At 41.6% G+C, this 13,746-nt stretch overlaps 3 protein-coding genes across 4 annotated transcripts in view; 1 reads left to right on the top strand and 2 right to left on the bottom strand.

The window, feature by feature from the left end:
* Window positions 1-1,240, bottom strand: part of rbm24a (RNA binding motif protein 24a) — an 8,200-nt gene extending 6,960 nt beyond the window's left edge. Inside the window, exon 1 of the mRNA XM_008331729.3 lies at window positions 652-1,240. Within this exon, the coding sequence (XP_008329951.1) occupies window positions 652-819 (168 nt within the window). The 5' untranslated portion in view covers window positions 820-1,240. The remainder of the gene's footprint in view (window positions 1-651) is intronic.
* A 2,492-nt stretch (window positions 1,241-3,732) lies between these two features.
* Window positions 3,733-6,930, bottom strand: stmnd1 (stathmin domain containing 1). Its single transcript, XM_008331727.3, has 6 exons — window positions 6,837-6,930; window positions 6,191-6,797; window positions 5,412-5,595; window positions 5,182-5,321; window positions 4,647-4,778; window positions 3,733-4,547 (listed from the first exon to the last, which is right to left on the bottom strand). Exons 2-6 carry the CDS (start codon window positions 6,257-6,259, stop codon window positions 4,089-4,091), a joined length of 984 nt encoding a protein of 327 aa, XP_008329949.1. The 5' UTR covers window positions 6,260-6,797; window positions 6,837-6,930; the 3' UTR covers window positions 3,733-4,088.
* A 230-nt stretch (window positions 6,931-7,160) lies between these two features.
* Window positions 7,161-13,746, top strand: part of nup153 (nucleoporin 153) — a 10,111-nt gene continuing 3,525 nt past the window's right edge. The window contains exons 1-19 of one of the 2 annotated variants that reach the window (XM_017041288.2): window positions 7,161-7,415; window positions 8,396-8,495; window positions 8,578-8,700; window positions 8,819-9,094; window positions 9,294-9,430; window positions 9,734-9,862; window positions 9,999-10,115; window positions 10,227-10,271; window positions 10,353-10,406; window positions 10,774-10,905; window positions 11,015-11,067; window positions 11,246-11,381; window positions 11,650-11,808; window positions 11,893-11,991; window positions 12,088-12,169; window positions 12,482-12,571; window positions 12,690-13,325; window positions 13,408-13,572; window positions 13,656-13,746. The exon at window positions 13,656-13,746 is cut by the window's right edge and continues 713 nt beyond it. In XM_017041288.2, coding sequence (XP_016896777.1) covers window positions 7,287-7,415; window positions 8,396-8,495; window positions 8,578-8,700; window positions 8,819-9,094; window positions 9,294-9,430; window positions 9,734-9,862; window positions 9,999-10,115; window positions 10,227-10,271; window positions 10,353-10,406; window positions 10,774-10,905; window positions 11,015-11,067; window positions 11,246-11,381; window positions 11,650-11,808; window positions 11,893-11,991; window positions 12,088-12,169; window positions 12,482-12,571; window positions 12,690-13,325; window positions 13,408-13,572; window positions 13,656-13,746 — 2,753 coding nt within the window. In that variant the 5' untranslated portion in view covers window positions 7,161-7,286. The remainder of the gene's footprint in view (window positions 7,416-8,395; window positions 8,496-8,577; window positions 8,701-8,818; window positions 9,095-9,293; window positions 9,431-9,733; window positions 9,863-9,998; window positions 10,116-10,226; window positions 10,272-10,352; window positions 10,407-10,773; window positions 10,906-11,014; window positions 11,068-11,245; window positions 11,382-11,649; window positions 11,809-11,892; window positions 11,992-12,087; window positions 12,170-12,481; window positions 12,572-12,689; window positions 13,326-13,407; window positions 13,573-13,655) is intronic. The other variant, XM_017041289.2, reaches the window with a different exon arrangement.

The raw sequence follows: 13,746 nt of genomic DNA, 5'->3' as shown, positions 1-13,746 counted from the left end.
CATGCGTCACACTCATGTAGATGTGTTGAAAACCTTTGGCCATGAATGGAAGTCAGGGTAAGGTGGGTAAATAGACACGGCTACAGCATCTCACCTGTAAACATTCAACGTCTACAAACTTCTTGCTCTCAAACTCACTGTTGTTGGACCAACAGGAGTCTGTTCCTGTGAAGGTCCCAACACTGAATCAAACAAGTACTGCAAGGACACGGTCAGGAGTTGAACAGCTCCTGTAGATACTAACGTTTGGGTTTTTCTGGTTAGTTCCAGAGAATGGCAGCACATCATGGTGAACTTCTCTCTCTCCCTCCCTCTGTCTCTCCCTCCCTCTCTCTCTCCCCCCTCTGTCTCACCCTCCCTCCCTCCCTATCTCTGCCTATCTCCTTCTGTCAGCTCTCCGCACAAGTGTCAGCAGCAGGGCGCATTCCTGTGCGCAACAAGTTGGTGGGTGCGAGATTGCGACAGAAGCCGATGACAAATTTAAACAGAATCTTCTTATCAAAACATAAACAACCCATGACTGAGAATATGATCGTGCCCAGTCATGGTGCTGTGGTGGTAGCAGCAGAGGCGTGCGCGTTTGTTGCGCCACAAATTTGTTTTTTTAAGAAAGGATCAGAATCGATAAACAGTTTATTAAGAGATACTTACGAATCCATAACCCCGAGACTTGCCCGTCTGTCGGTCGGTGATGACCACTGCCTCTTCAATGTCCCCGAAAACCTCGAAATATTTCCTGAGACTTGAGTCTGTGGTGTGGTAGGGCAGACCCCCGACAAAAATCTTCGTGTAGGTCGTGTCCTTTTGCGTGGTGTGCATCGTTAGTGCAAAAATTGAAACAATAAATAAGGACAAAATGAAAAACAAGGATAGTGCAACGTCTCCTTATCAATAGATCTTTGGATAAGAAGAGCAGAGAAGGAGATATCAGCTGGCTCTGTGTCTCTTCTTCAGAAGATAAAACAGAAATAACTTAGACAGAAGTGGAGCCTGGAGGTAGATTTCTCTTCCAAGAGTGGCGTGATATGGAGCGGATTGTCCCACAGAGATCATCAGGTGTTTTCCAGCTCTTCTTGGTGACTCTGCTGCCTTCACCAAACAGCTTTAGGACCCATTCCTAAAAGCGCTGCTGCTATCAACTAACTCCACCCAACTTTTCAGCCCATCGCTGCTGCCCGCCCACCAGGGGACACAAACAGCTGGGAAGCCTGCACAGTGACTGTGAAACACTGGAGCTCCTTCACAGGAACTGTGGGAGGGTGGAGGGTGGAGGGAGGTGGAGGTGGGGCTGATGTCTTGGCTACAATCACGTTTAATTCACCATGAGGTCTCAACCCTATCACATCTATAGAAATGACGTGTAAGAAGTGTAAGAAAATAACTCGATTGTTTTTCACAGCCATGCATTTATATCTGCAAAAATATGAACGCCCTCTCCCCAAAGATTAGACTCCTCTCCTGTCGTCATCCTGATTATTTTCATCCCAAAACCTTTAGTTGGCCGCTGGACTCACTGGAGCGTCCTGAAGACATTTCACCTCCCATCAGAGAAGATCTCTGATAAAAAGAAAAGCCTCTTGGATCAGAAGTCCTCAAAGACTCTGTATTCAAGTGAGCTTTTTAACTTGGCCAGGGTTTTTAACATTTCCTCACTCCTCTGAGTTAACAGGCTTTTTCACTTTAACTCGGAGATTAGAAACATCCCTAACAAACCTTGGTAAGTCCCTGCTTCTGAACGTCCTCATCAATCTTACCCTGTTTGCCCCAATAGTTGCACCAGCTACAGTAAATTCATGTTATTTTTTCAGCCATGAATTCAATCTCTATTCATTTTATTCTTTATCATTATACAGTGTGTACGTTTCCATTCTATCATCTGTCATTTTACTTGACTTTAGCCGTCACCATGTTTTCATCCTTTCTGGTCATTTACTCTCTCCAAATCAAATACTGTCTACTCTTTTTGGATTGAACTCTTGCCCTTGAACAATAACTATTCAACTATTATTTTGGAACGTTAATTAGGTTTTAATTAATTAGAAGTGAACATATGTGTACAGTACATGAAATGATCACATTTCATGAGTGAGCCAAGGGACGACCATGTAGCTGCTTTTTTTTTTTTTGCCTCTGTCTCTTCTTTACATGAAGCTCCAGTTCATCAACTTAACTGTTTCAACAGCTTGTTTTCTTTCTTCAGATCCTTAAAACCCGGAGCTCTTTGCTGAAACAGTAGTGACAAAGGTGTGTAAATTGATTTGTCACACCTATCATTATGAGCAGAGACGAGGTGAAACAGGCAGAGATTACCTCAGCTGTCCTCAGAACATTAATGATTTAGATTAGCAGGGCAGCCTCCTCTCCACTGAGCTGACTGCCTGCATCCCTGGATCTTCCTCTAGACTGCCAGGATTAAGCAGTTCACCTCCAGTAATATGAGCGGGAACCCTGCTGTTAATCATTGATGGCAGCTCCACTTCTGTATGCTCTCTGGCCTACATTAGTAGTGACACCATGAGTTAGCACATTAGCTGTATGGCCATGACTTAGAGTCACTGGTTTTGTCTTGACTAGATACTAACTAAACTTTATCTTAACTCTAATCTAATCTCAGAGGAGCAGCACAGTATATACCATGTTACAGTACTGCATCCAGGTTATTTATCTGAGTGTAAACAGTCGCTACAGACCTACAGATCACAATCAAATGCAACCTGATAGAGTGTCTTTCTATGTTGCCTCTGTTCACTCACTGATTTATTAATGCAGCCACACGCCTGTTAAAGTCTGACTGGAGTCATGATAATGGGGGCCGGGGGCTAATATCACGTTTCCCTGGCTAAATAATGGTGGTCTGATCAGGTTCCATCCCCCTGTTGTCTGTGCTCATGAGCAGCATGTTGATGAGTCTCAATCCCGTCTGTGCTACATTTAAATCTTTAATTAGACTCTGTCGCTGCCTCTGACATTTACACAGATGAAAAACAATCGTGTGCCAGTAGTATTTCACAAGCTGTAGTCCCTCTGTTGCTAGTTTATGTTGTGCTTTAACTTTGTGTTGTTGGCCATTTGGCTGTAGTACACACCTGTTAGCAGAAAAAGGTCAAAGGTCATAGGTTAGTGGAACAGCTGAATACTCACAGCTACACTACCAGGAAGCTCAACAATACAGAAACAACATAGAACTGACGATTGTTGTGTAATAATCAACTTTATTAATGTTGACATTTTTACATACATTTAATCATATTTCACCTTCAAGAGGACAATCACGATTTTTAATGATTATTAACATTTTTTTACACTTCATAAGACAGCCTCCCACATGCTGACCTTACTGTATCATTAACCCTGCCGTTGAGGTAGACGTCACTGACTGCACAGCTGCTACCCATTGAAACATCGCCATCTTGTGTCCAACAAACCTAATGTCCAAGGTAGCAGACAGTTAATGTGCTATAAAAGGATGAATTTTAAACTTTAGTTCACAAACACCACGCACAACGCAAAACATTCTGGTGTTGGCAAGTTGATTAACTGTTATAGGTTTAAGAGCATTCGTTTTGTTAAATATTTTATAACAATTAAAACCTTCACATTGACGTTGTAGAGTGATTATTAACAGTACTTCTTCATATTCAGCTCATTTAAAACAAGAGACTCAGTCAACTTCTTCATATTCAGCTCATTTAAAACATTATTTTGAAAATGGTCCTAAGAGACTCAGTCAGGAGTACAGATTATCCTTGCTTTTCTAATGTTAACATGATCAATGTAATAGAAACTCTGTGACTGTATTTGTTCCTACTATGACTTTAAGACTTACATAATGTGTCTTATAAGGAACATTTTGCAAAGCACTTGTAATAATATTTTGAGCATTGTAACAGCTGGTTTCTGTTATCAGCATGTAGCTTCATCTACATCCAACCAAACACCTGGAGTGGTGACCTGGAATAACAGAGCTATGTGCTGACAACAGACAGATTTCACCTTTAAAACAGTCCCTGTTCTCCTGCATTGGTGTATTTTTTTTGGCTTACTATGTGTTCTTTTGTCTTTGTCCATTGGTTCATGGCTGCGGTAACTTAAAACGTCTCACTTTTATCATCTACACGTTGAAAGCTAGAATCACTCTCCAGAACCCCTGAGGTTGTGAGGAGCTGCTCCTCCAGGAACTCTGTTACCTGTGTCAACTCCTCTTGTTGCTCATCACCATCCTCACTCATCCTCTCTGCACCTTCCTTTCTCCCCTCCACACCCTGTTCTTCCTTCTCTCTTCTTTTTTCCATCTCTGCTCCTTTCATTTCTCCTCCAGACTCCCTGTTGTTAGGTCTAGCCTCTCCCACACTCCCCTCGCCCTCGGCTACATTGAATGTGCCCTGGCTGTCGATCTGTTGAGGTGAGTCAGATGTGTGAGGTAAATGGAGAGGTTCCACGGGAGTGAGAGATGTGTCTCCATCCTCTGTGGTACTGGAGACAGGGACGGGGACACGAACACGCGCTGACTTAGTCCTTAAGCGCGTCTTCAGTTCATCTTCCTTTGACTGGGTTGACAATAAAAGAAATGTTGAATTATGATAACATTCCTGGTACTATGTGGTGGAAAGACAGCTATAAAGGCGGATGTGCTGTACAAGCTGTACCTTGCGTCGCTCGTCAGCAAGTCTCATCTTCTCTTCAATTTCTTCCTTGCTGTGGACACTTTGCATCTTCATGGCCTTTAGAGACTCTAGTCTTGCCGGAGGCCGTCTCCTCACGACGTCACTGTCATCAAGCTGAAACGCAGATACACATGAACAGCAGAGGACGACATTAAACAAACAAACCCCATATTAAAAACCCTGGCTAAAATGCACTGGTCAACTTCTCACTGATAGATGAACGCAACAAAAATCATTGACCTGCTGAAGACTTGACATTATATAAATTATTGATTCTAAAACCATAGATTGGGGTCCAAAATGTTTTAAGAGAGGTGTGAAATGTCAAATTAGATTTGGATGATGTTTTTGTTTTTTTGATCTGATGTGTTTGCAATTAAGATAATAATAAAATATATAATAATAAAAATAATCAAAACATTGTAATTATAGGACAATATTAATATTTATAGGATGTTACCTCTACTTAAAAATGAATGGTGATCTTTGTGTGTATTGAAGTGATTACAGCACCCACCATGATGCTGTAAGCCTCTCCTGTCATCTTGCTCTTCTCCTTTGTCTGTCCTTCTGGTATGATGCCCTGATTCAGAAGTTCCTCCAGAATCTCACTGGACTTTTGACGCTCCGGCACCGTGCTGTCATGCTGCAGAAATCCTGCCATTTAAAAAAACATGGAACATTTTTTTTCGATAAAGAATTTCTTTTGTATTCTATTCAGTGGATGTGTTAACACCTCACTTTCACCTTCTTGGTTAATTGCTCCAGCCACACTTTCTCCACCACACCCTGACGATAGAGGAGGGAGTTTTCTGGGCACCACTCCAGGTAAAGTGGGCATTTCTTTGTTGTCCATCCCCACACCGCTGTCTGAGGTTTCCTTTGACACGGCAGAGTCTCCACGATTACCAAGTTTACTTCCTGTCTCGTCCTAATAGGAAAAAATGGTCAGAGATGAAACACTGCCTGGTAACGCAGACACAATGTTGTGATGATGATGAAATCTTTGTGTTGACTACTGCCAAATGTTTGATTATTTAGGCTTTACGTTTATAGTTTAACTTTAAAATAGAAATATTTCACTTTAAATGTTAAAGCATATTGTAGAGAATAAATGACAACAATGATGATCACATTAGCAATTTATTTTTATGGTGATTCTCACTTAGGTGTCTCATATCATCATAACATTATAGTGACAGTGAATTCCTGGCATGTGGCCTACTTGCAAATACATTATAAAAAAAACAATATATGGCAATATTATCATTCATCTACATATATAATTTACTACCGAAATATTTTACCGAAATAATTCATTCAGGGTGTTTTTTTAACGTTCCTTTTTTAAATTAAGAACACATGTATCTTTAAAATAAAACAATTGACATATGAACTTGTTAATCTAAACATCTCAGTAATTCATTCAAAATAACAGTATGCTTATATTGTAAATGGTGAAAGTCATGTGCGCTTAAGTGCAGTTAAGTTTCGTCAACAATCTTGCTGTGACGCTGGCAACTCACCTCTTCTCCATCTGCGCCCCCGCGTGACAGCGTTTGGACGGCGGTGTTTGTTGAGCTGCAACATCCCATAATTACCACAAAGTAACGGCATATACTAAAATCACTGGTGTGCGGTTTGAAATAAACCCCTGTGCGTGTGTGTTTTTCTGTGAATTGACCGTGTAGCCGGACATTCCTTCACACACTGACAGTCTCCATGAGCGCGCAGGATCGTCGCTAAGCGCGGTTGCTACAATAAATGTGACCCGGTTAAAGAGACGACAACCAGGAAACAACAAACTGCTAACTACTAAAACCACAACAAACTCACAACTACCTGAACCACAATCCGGACACAACACACTCACAACTACTGGAACCACAATCTGGACCAATCTACAGTAAAGGACCAACAAACTACAAAACACTGCACAACCGTCAAATAACGGACATCTGTTAACATATGCACGACTCTGGTCAATATTAAAGCATTTTGTAATATTACTGGAAATATTTTATTCTATGGGATGCGTCATTAAGCATGTTTTAAAACCTGCTTTACTTCTCATTTACAGTTCAGTTACCGGTATATATTTACTTGCAATCATCATTATATCTTCCTATGTACCTTATTTACTTGCAATCATCATTATATCTTCCCATGTACCTTATATAATTTCCTATATTTTCATATCCTATTTTTGGTATAATTTTCCAAATATTTTCCTCATATTTTTACATGCATTATATACCTCATGGTTATTTAAAATACATATGTAGTAAAACCTTGTATTTTTTAATTAATGTGAAAATCTGTTTTGTGCACAACTGTTTATGTGAGGCGTCACAGATGATTTGGGGAACGTTTTGTGTTTTCTAATAAGTTAATTTCTGGTTATTTAATCTGTTCGTTGGTGATGTCTGTTTATTAAAAAGAGATAATGGGATAAAAGGAGTATAACCAAAACCTAACAGCAAAAGGTTGCTTATTATTACTGTATTCGCTAACTGCCTTTAAACACCACAGCCGTCAGTCGTGTGTGCCAGGATAAAAGCTCTCTGTTACGTTCTACTACTACATTACCCATGACGCCTCAGACCGTGGCCCCAGTGCTGGATGACAGCTATCCGGCGCCTAAACACCGATAGACGCTCAGACGAAAGAGCCATGGCGGCCACGGGTGGAGGGAAAATTAGAAGCAGGAGATATCACATTGCCTCTAAACCGTACGCCAAGAGCAAACAGGTAAATTTTATAAATGTTTTTAGTATAAGACGTCCGTGTCAGTGTCGTAATAGGAACTGCAGCAACAGCATTTGTCTGCTGTTATTGTTTTGTTGGAGGTCTTTTAAGGCCTGCTGTTAGCGCTCGTGGCCTCCACGCGCTGCTAATGTGTCCGGGAAATGCTAGTATATTAACAAACTAGATTATATTTAAACAAGTCAGGCTAAGGTGATAGGTGAAATCGCAGCACAATAAGTCGTTTATATAAAGATGTCAGTCTTTTTTAGAGCTAGTTGTGAACGTGGCACATTGCAAAATGAGTCGTATCAATGTTGGCAAATACTTTGCTGATGGCTAAGTTAGCAAATAGCAAGGAAGTGGAATTCTACGTAGGAGCTATCGGGCTAGCACTGACGAGTAGCGCATTGTTGTCTTTAATTTACATGTGTAAAGAGTTCGTGGCGCCGATCGAAAAAGTGACATCGTCTGTTTGACCCAATGTATAGCCGTTAGTCGCTTTGATAACTACTTTGTATCCCTTGATGTTATTTAAAAGTGTTGGACAACGTTTGAACGTTAGCTTAGTCTTCTCCAGTTGAATTGCGCAGAAAGCGTTTGCCCGTATGTGAACCCACATGGTTGGCTGAATGGAGTCAAACAGCGGCTGAAAACTAAAGAACACTGATTTTAAACCCACTCCACGGTGTTAATATATATATATGAGTCCGGCGACACCATTTCTACCATTGTGGACAAAATTTTTGGGTTTTGCTATGTCCCAAAACATGTTGAAAAATGACAAGTGCTATACAACATTTATTACTTTTTAGTACAGCTTCACTGTATTGTATGTGCTATTCATCTTTAGTAGAAACAGCATGAACATGATACTAATGGCACCACTATTCGCAACAATTAGAACCTTGTAAGCTGCCAAATGTAAAGCAAATATGTTTCCTCCAGTTTATTGCATTTCCCCCCCTCTGTTATGTCTTCACCAGCAACAATCCGGCATCATCAGTCGAGTGGCGGACACAGTAAAGAGCATTGTTCCTTCCTGGCTGCAAAAATACTTTAAAAATGAAGATGCTACTGAAGAAGGAGCGGCTGCACTGCACACACAGTTCACACAGTTGCCTCCCCCTCCCCCCCCCCCTCCATGGAGGGGGGGGGGGAGGGGGAGGAGCGGCTGCACTGCACACACAGTTGCCTCCTCCTCCCCCTCCTCCTCCGCTTAATGGCAGTGAGGAGGGACCATCCATTCTTGATGGACGCGATTCCCCTGAACCTAGCACCAGTAACACAGGTGAGGTGACCATTTATGTTAGCCTCATTTTGTCTTTCTAGATGTACAAGGTCTGAGCAAAACAGGCGTTGTACGTCAAAACAGGTTTTCTTATCCTGAATTTTCCTCACATACGCAGAGCCTTCAACTAGTCGAGCAGCCCTAAACTTTCAAGACTACGTGCTTTCAAGACCCCCGCTCAGTCACTCCCACCTCCATTTCTCCCCCCTGGACACCTCCTCACCCACATTAGGGGCTCCCAGCAGCCTCTTCTCCCAGCCCTCCACCTCCTCAGCCCCTGGGCCCTTTTCTACTGGCTTTTCTCTGGTAAAAGAAATCAAGGACAACCTCTCGCAGCACGAGGATGATAACATTTCTACCACCAGTGGGTTCTCCTCCCGAGCCTCTGACAAAGGTAGAGTGGAAATTTGTCTTGACCACGGCACAAACGATTATTTAATAATTAAATCACAGTGCCAGAAGGCGACTCTTGTTTTAAGATACAAGTTATTGGTTTGTCCTACGAATTAGGGGTTATGGTTTGTGTCGTTGCTTAAATCTACCTCTGAGTTTTATTTCTGTGAGATGGTCTGAGATTTTCTCCCCTTTTCCAGAGATTCCTGCTTCTAAGACGGCATCGCTTCCCCAGCTTTGGTCCCCTGAAACGGATAGAACAAACTGTGGTCCCCAGCCTTCACAGTCCAGTCTTAAAAGGCCTGCCTTCAACTTGTCTGTTTTCGGGTCTTCTAATGTAAGTATTCTGTCCTTTAGTATTCAGTGTATTTCCATGTAGCCAAGTGATTCTGTTTTAACTGTTTTTAAGTAAGCTGCACACAATTTGAAAATCACGGTTATAGACTGCTTTGGTAAGGTAGAACTAGCACATATAAGTACTGTCAGCCTGTCTCTTTCTCTACATAGCAACATTTCAGACGTGTGATAATTAATCTACTTCACTGTGTTGTGTCTGTGCACTAGCTTTCTAAATTTAAAATAGTTTATGTTTGATTGTAAAGTAACGATAAACCTTTGCTCGTCCTTGTCCTTTCCACAGTCCACCTTAAACAGCACACTGTTCAACTCTAGTCACTTTGGAGATTCACCTTTTTACCCAGGGAAGACTATGTATGGTGGGGCAGCTGCTGTCAAGAGTTCTCGTGTACGCCCTGGAACGCCAAACCAGGTGAGAAAGTTAGCTTGAAAACTGCACACTTGGCTTTACTCTAGGCCTATTGTAAGGGAAAGAATAACCAGTCTCTTATTTCTTATGTCAGTCTATAAAAATGTATTTTAATATTAACAATTTGATTAAATCTAAGGCACCAGTAAGGAGAAAGATCAAGGCCAAGCCTGCTGGAGCTCAGCCCTGTGGGGTGACCAGTGCCACAGCCAGACGCATCCTGCAGTCTCTGGAGCGCATGTCAAGCCCCCTGGCTGTGAGTTTCCACAAAAGTACCATCTCTACTCCTCACAGCTGATGTCTGTGCTGTAGTGTACATTGTTTGTACTTTGAAACTTATTTTCCTTATGTTTTTTTTTTTATATAGGATGCCAAAAGGATTCCAGTAACAGCTGCATCACCTCTTTCACCAGTATGGTTTCTTTTGTAGGCCAATACACTGTAAAATACAATAGAATGTAATTGTTTTAATGGTTGTTGTTCTCTTTTTTAGTCATTGGATGGCACAAATCTAGGTGGATCCCATTTGCAGTCAAAAAGAAAAGCGGTTGGTATAACAAATGTGTTGATTTTACAGTAGGTTTTTATTTTCTTGTTGTGCTTATTAGCTTTTCTATTTACATCAGCAAACAAGATTCAGTTGTTTTCTGCTTGAGTTGGGAATGGTATCTTAAGGCTCAGTGATCAGAATGAAACAGGATCATCTTTGTACAGACCAGGCAGCACATGTTGTCATTAGTCTTCCTGACGTATGCTGGTTGTTGGTTTCCATGTTGGCAGTTGACAGGATTCTCCACAACTGGGGCACAACTGTTCACAGCCCTGTGTGTTTTCAGTGCACTGTTCAAGCTTGTATAAAGCATGTTGGACAGTACGTCTGCAGCACTTGTTTTTCATCGGCCTTATTATTTCAGATGGATTCGACCCTCCCACCGGTACAGAAATTGGTGGTTCCTGCTGCAGCATCGCTGTCAGGAAACCGATCTGTATCCTTTAGACCTACTTTAACTCTTGAAGGATTGAACCGATACCTGGACAGAAGCCTGGTCAGCATTCACTAAATCACACTAATCCCATTAATGTTAAACGTCTGTAGTGGAGATAAACATGAGGTTTATAACTAATTTTACTTGTGTACTCTTTTTTTTTATCTAGCCTGCAAGACAATCAACTCAACTACCTAAAACAACCCAGGAGCTATCACAAAGGTAACGATCTGAACTTCTAATGATTGCATAAAAACATTATAGCCCCAGTAGACACATTGAGCTTTTGTCCTTCAAAATTGTAAACCAGGATCTTTGAATCTTTAGAAATCCAACCATGTGTACTCATGGTGCTTCTGTTTCTGCTTCTTTGAAATTTTTTTTTTTTCCCTTTTCCCAGCACAATGGGTACCAGTGTCCCAGTCCACCCCCTGTCCAGCACACCTGCTGTCAGCAGTCTCAGCTCTGGAGGTGGCAAGATGAAGAGAGAAAGGACCAGTGCACGGCCCTCCAGCAGACGACATGAAGAGAATGAGGTGAGAGTTTGATTCTGTCTAAGTTGTTTTGAGGTTTTTTGCTTGTCAATTTGGCTACAGTGGTGCAGTAGTAGAATTCCACCTAGTCCCTAAATCCCAGGTTGGGTTGCGTCAAGAACTCTTTATGGAGTAACAAACACATGTTATTTAATGTTTTACAATTTAAAATCACAATATTCACAACATTTAGCCCATGGTTTTTATACCATTTGTACCTGACTGAGGAGTCTTCTTTTTTCACAATGAAATATCCACACCCTGATTTTAGGTCATAGAAGTTCCTGACCTACCAGCAATTTCACTACCCATCAGCACCTCCACGTTGCCCACGTTCAGCTTCTCCTCCCCTCTTCCAACTCCTACCACATCCACGGTCGCCAAAGTCACCACTGTCGTTACTCCTGTAAAGGAGTTGTTTGCAAACAAGGTTTGTTCTCAAACTGAGGCTTCTTACTTACTAGTTACAATATTTTTAGCTCTAAAAACACTGTGGAACTTTTGTTTTTCCCAGGAGCATCCAACATCCTCGACACCAGCCTCCGTACCTTTCACATTTTCCTCCCCCATTGTCAAAGCAGCTTCTGCTAGTCCACCTAGTTTTTCCCCCTCTGTATGTATATTTTTGGTATTAAACCCAGGTGTAGTTGTTTACAATAAATATTGTTACTAATTTTCCCTTCATTTTTGCCTTGACACCTTTTTGTAGGCTGGATTTACCTTCAGTGCACCTGTAGCAAAGTTGGGTCCATCAATGTCAAACGGGAAACCAGTCACTCCCATCGCAGCAGGTAGGATTTTTGCTTTAGTTATTAATCTTGTAGCTAATTAAAAAAAGTTACCAAAGTCACCAGTGAGGTAAAGATGTACGTACAGCCAAACCTCTCTTCTTTTACGTTGTATTAATTAATTGATTTATTTTCCTATGTTTGCAGTGGAACAAACATTCCCTTTAATATTTAAAATGAGTTACTGATAAATATTTACTGAATAAAGACTAGCAGAGATGTATGGTATACATCTGTCAGTTTTCACCTTTCTTGCTTTGTAGCAAACACCTTTACTGTTTTAATGTGTTACATTTTAATCTATGCTTTATTTAGCAAAGAAAAGCACAGAAGACTTTGATGGACCATTCAAACCAGCCAAAGCCCTGAAGCAAGGCAGTGTATTGGATATCCTCAAACCACCAGGTTGGAGACACTTGAAACAGATTTAGCAACTTTTCTTTTTATTTGTTTTCATCTGTTCAACCTCACCCCTACACACAAGCACACAGTATATAATTTGGCTCTTTCATTTTCTCTTCAGGCTTCGCCTCACCTGTCTTCAAGTCTCCTTCAGGCCCGGACAGTTTTCCCAAGCAGACATCTACACAAATATCTGCTCCCACCTCCACCCTCTCTTCTTCAACACAGTTTGGTGATGTGGTTAAACCTCCTCTGGGCTGGTCTTGTGATATGTGCTGGGTACAGAACAAGTCGTCAGACACAAAGTGTGTTGCTTGTTCAGCACCACAGCCCTACTCCTCCTCATCAAATTCTTTGGACAGTAAACCCTTACTCGAGACCGCTGTCAGGTCAGAAAGTGGCAGCAGCAGCATCACCACTAACACTACGACAACAAAAGGTTTTGGCACAATGTTTTCCAAACCTGCCGACACCTGGGAATGTGACACGTGTCTTGTGAATAACAATAAATATGCTGTGAAGTGTGTGGCCTGCGAAACTGCCAAACTCGGGACGGGACTCAAACCCTCATTGACTCTTTCTTCTGCCTTCTCAACTGTCAAGTCTGCACCAACGTCTACGGCCCCTGCATCTACAGGCTTCATTGGATTTGGAGACAAGTTCAAAAAGCCTGAGGGTGCATGGGAGTGTGACACGTGTATGATAGAGAACAAGGCAGAGGACACAAAGTGTATAGCTTGCATGAGCTTAAAACCAGGTAATTAAAGTATGATCAAAACCAAATCCAGCCTCTAGAGGCATTTGTTTCGTTATTGACTGACTGATTCTTCATGTTTTAGGAGCTACTACAGCCAGCACTGCTCCATTGCTTGGACTAGCAGAAAAATTCAAGAAGCCAGAAGATTCATGGGAGTGTGATGTTTGTCTTGTACAAAACAAGGCTGCTGACACACAGTGTGTGGCTTGTACGTCTCCTAAACCTGGAGCCACTGTAGAGCCCAAAGGTAAAATAACTGTTTAATTTATATACACTTATATCCAACATATAACATTTTGTCCAAACCTGTAATTCTTCTGTTCTCTTCAGGTTTTGGTTCCTCTACATTTGGCTCTTCAACTTCTGGTTCTGGTGGTTTTAAGTTCGGAACATCTGATAGCAACTCTGTGTTTAGTTCTGC

Source organism: Cynoglossus semilaevis, chromosome 18 (genome assembly GCF_000523025.1).
Source record: "Cynoglossus semilaevis isolate Cse_v1.0 chromosome 18, Cse_v1.0, whole genome shotgun sequence".
In the NCBI taxonomy this organism is placed as follows: Eukaryota; Metazoa; Chordata; class Actinopteri; order Pleuronectiformes; family Cynoglossidae; genus Cynoglossus; species Cynoglossus semilaevis.
Note: the sequence above shows the minus strand (reverse complement) of the source record. Positions and strands in the feature narration are given on the sequence as shown.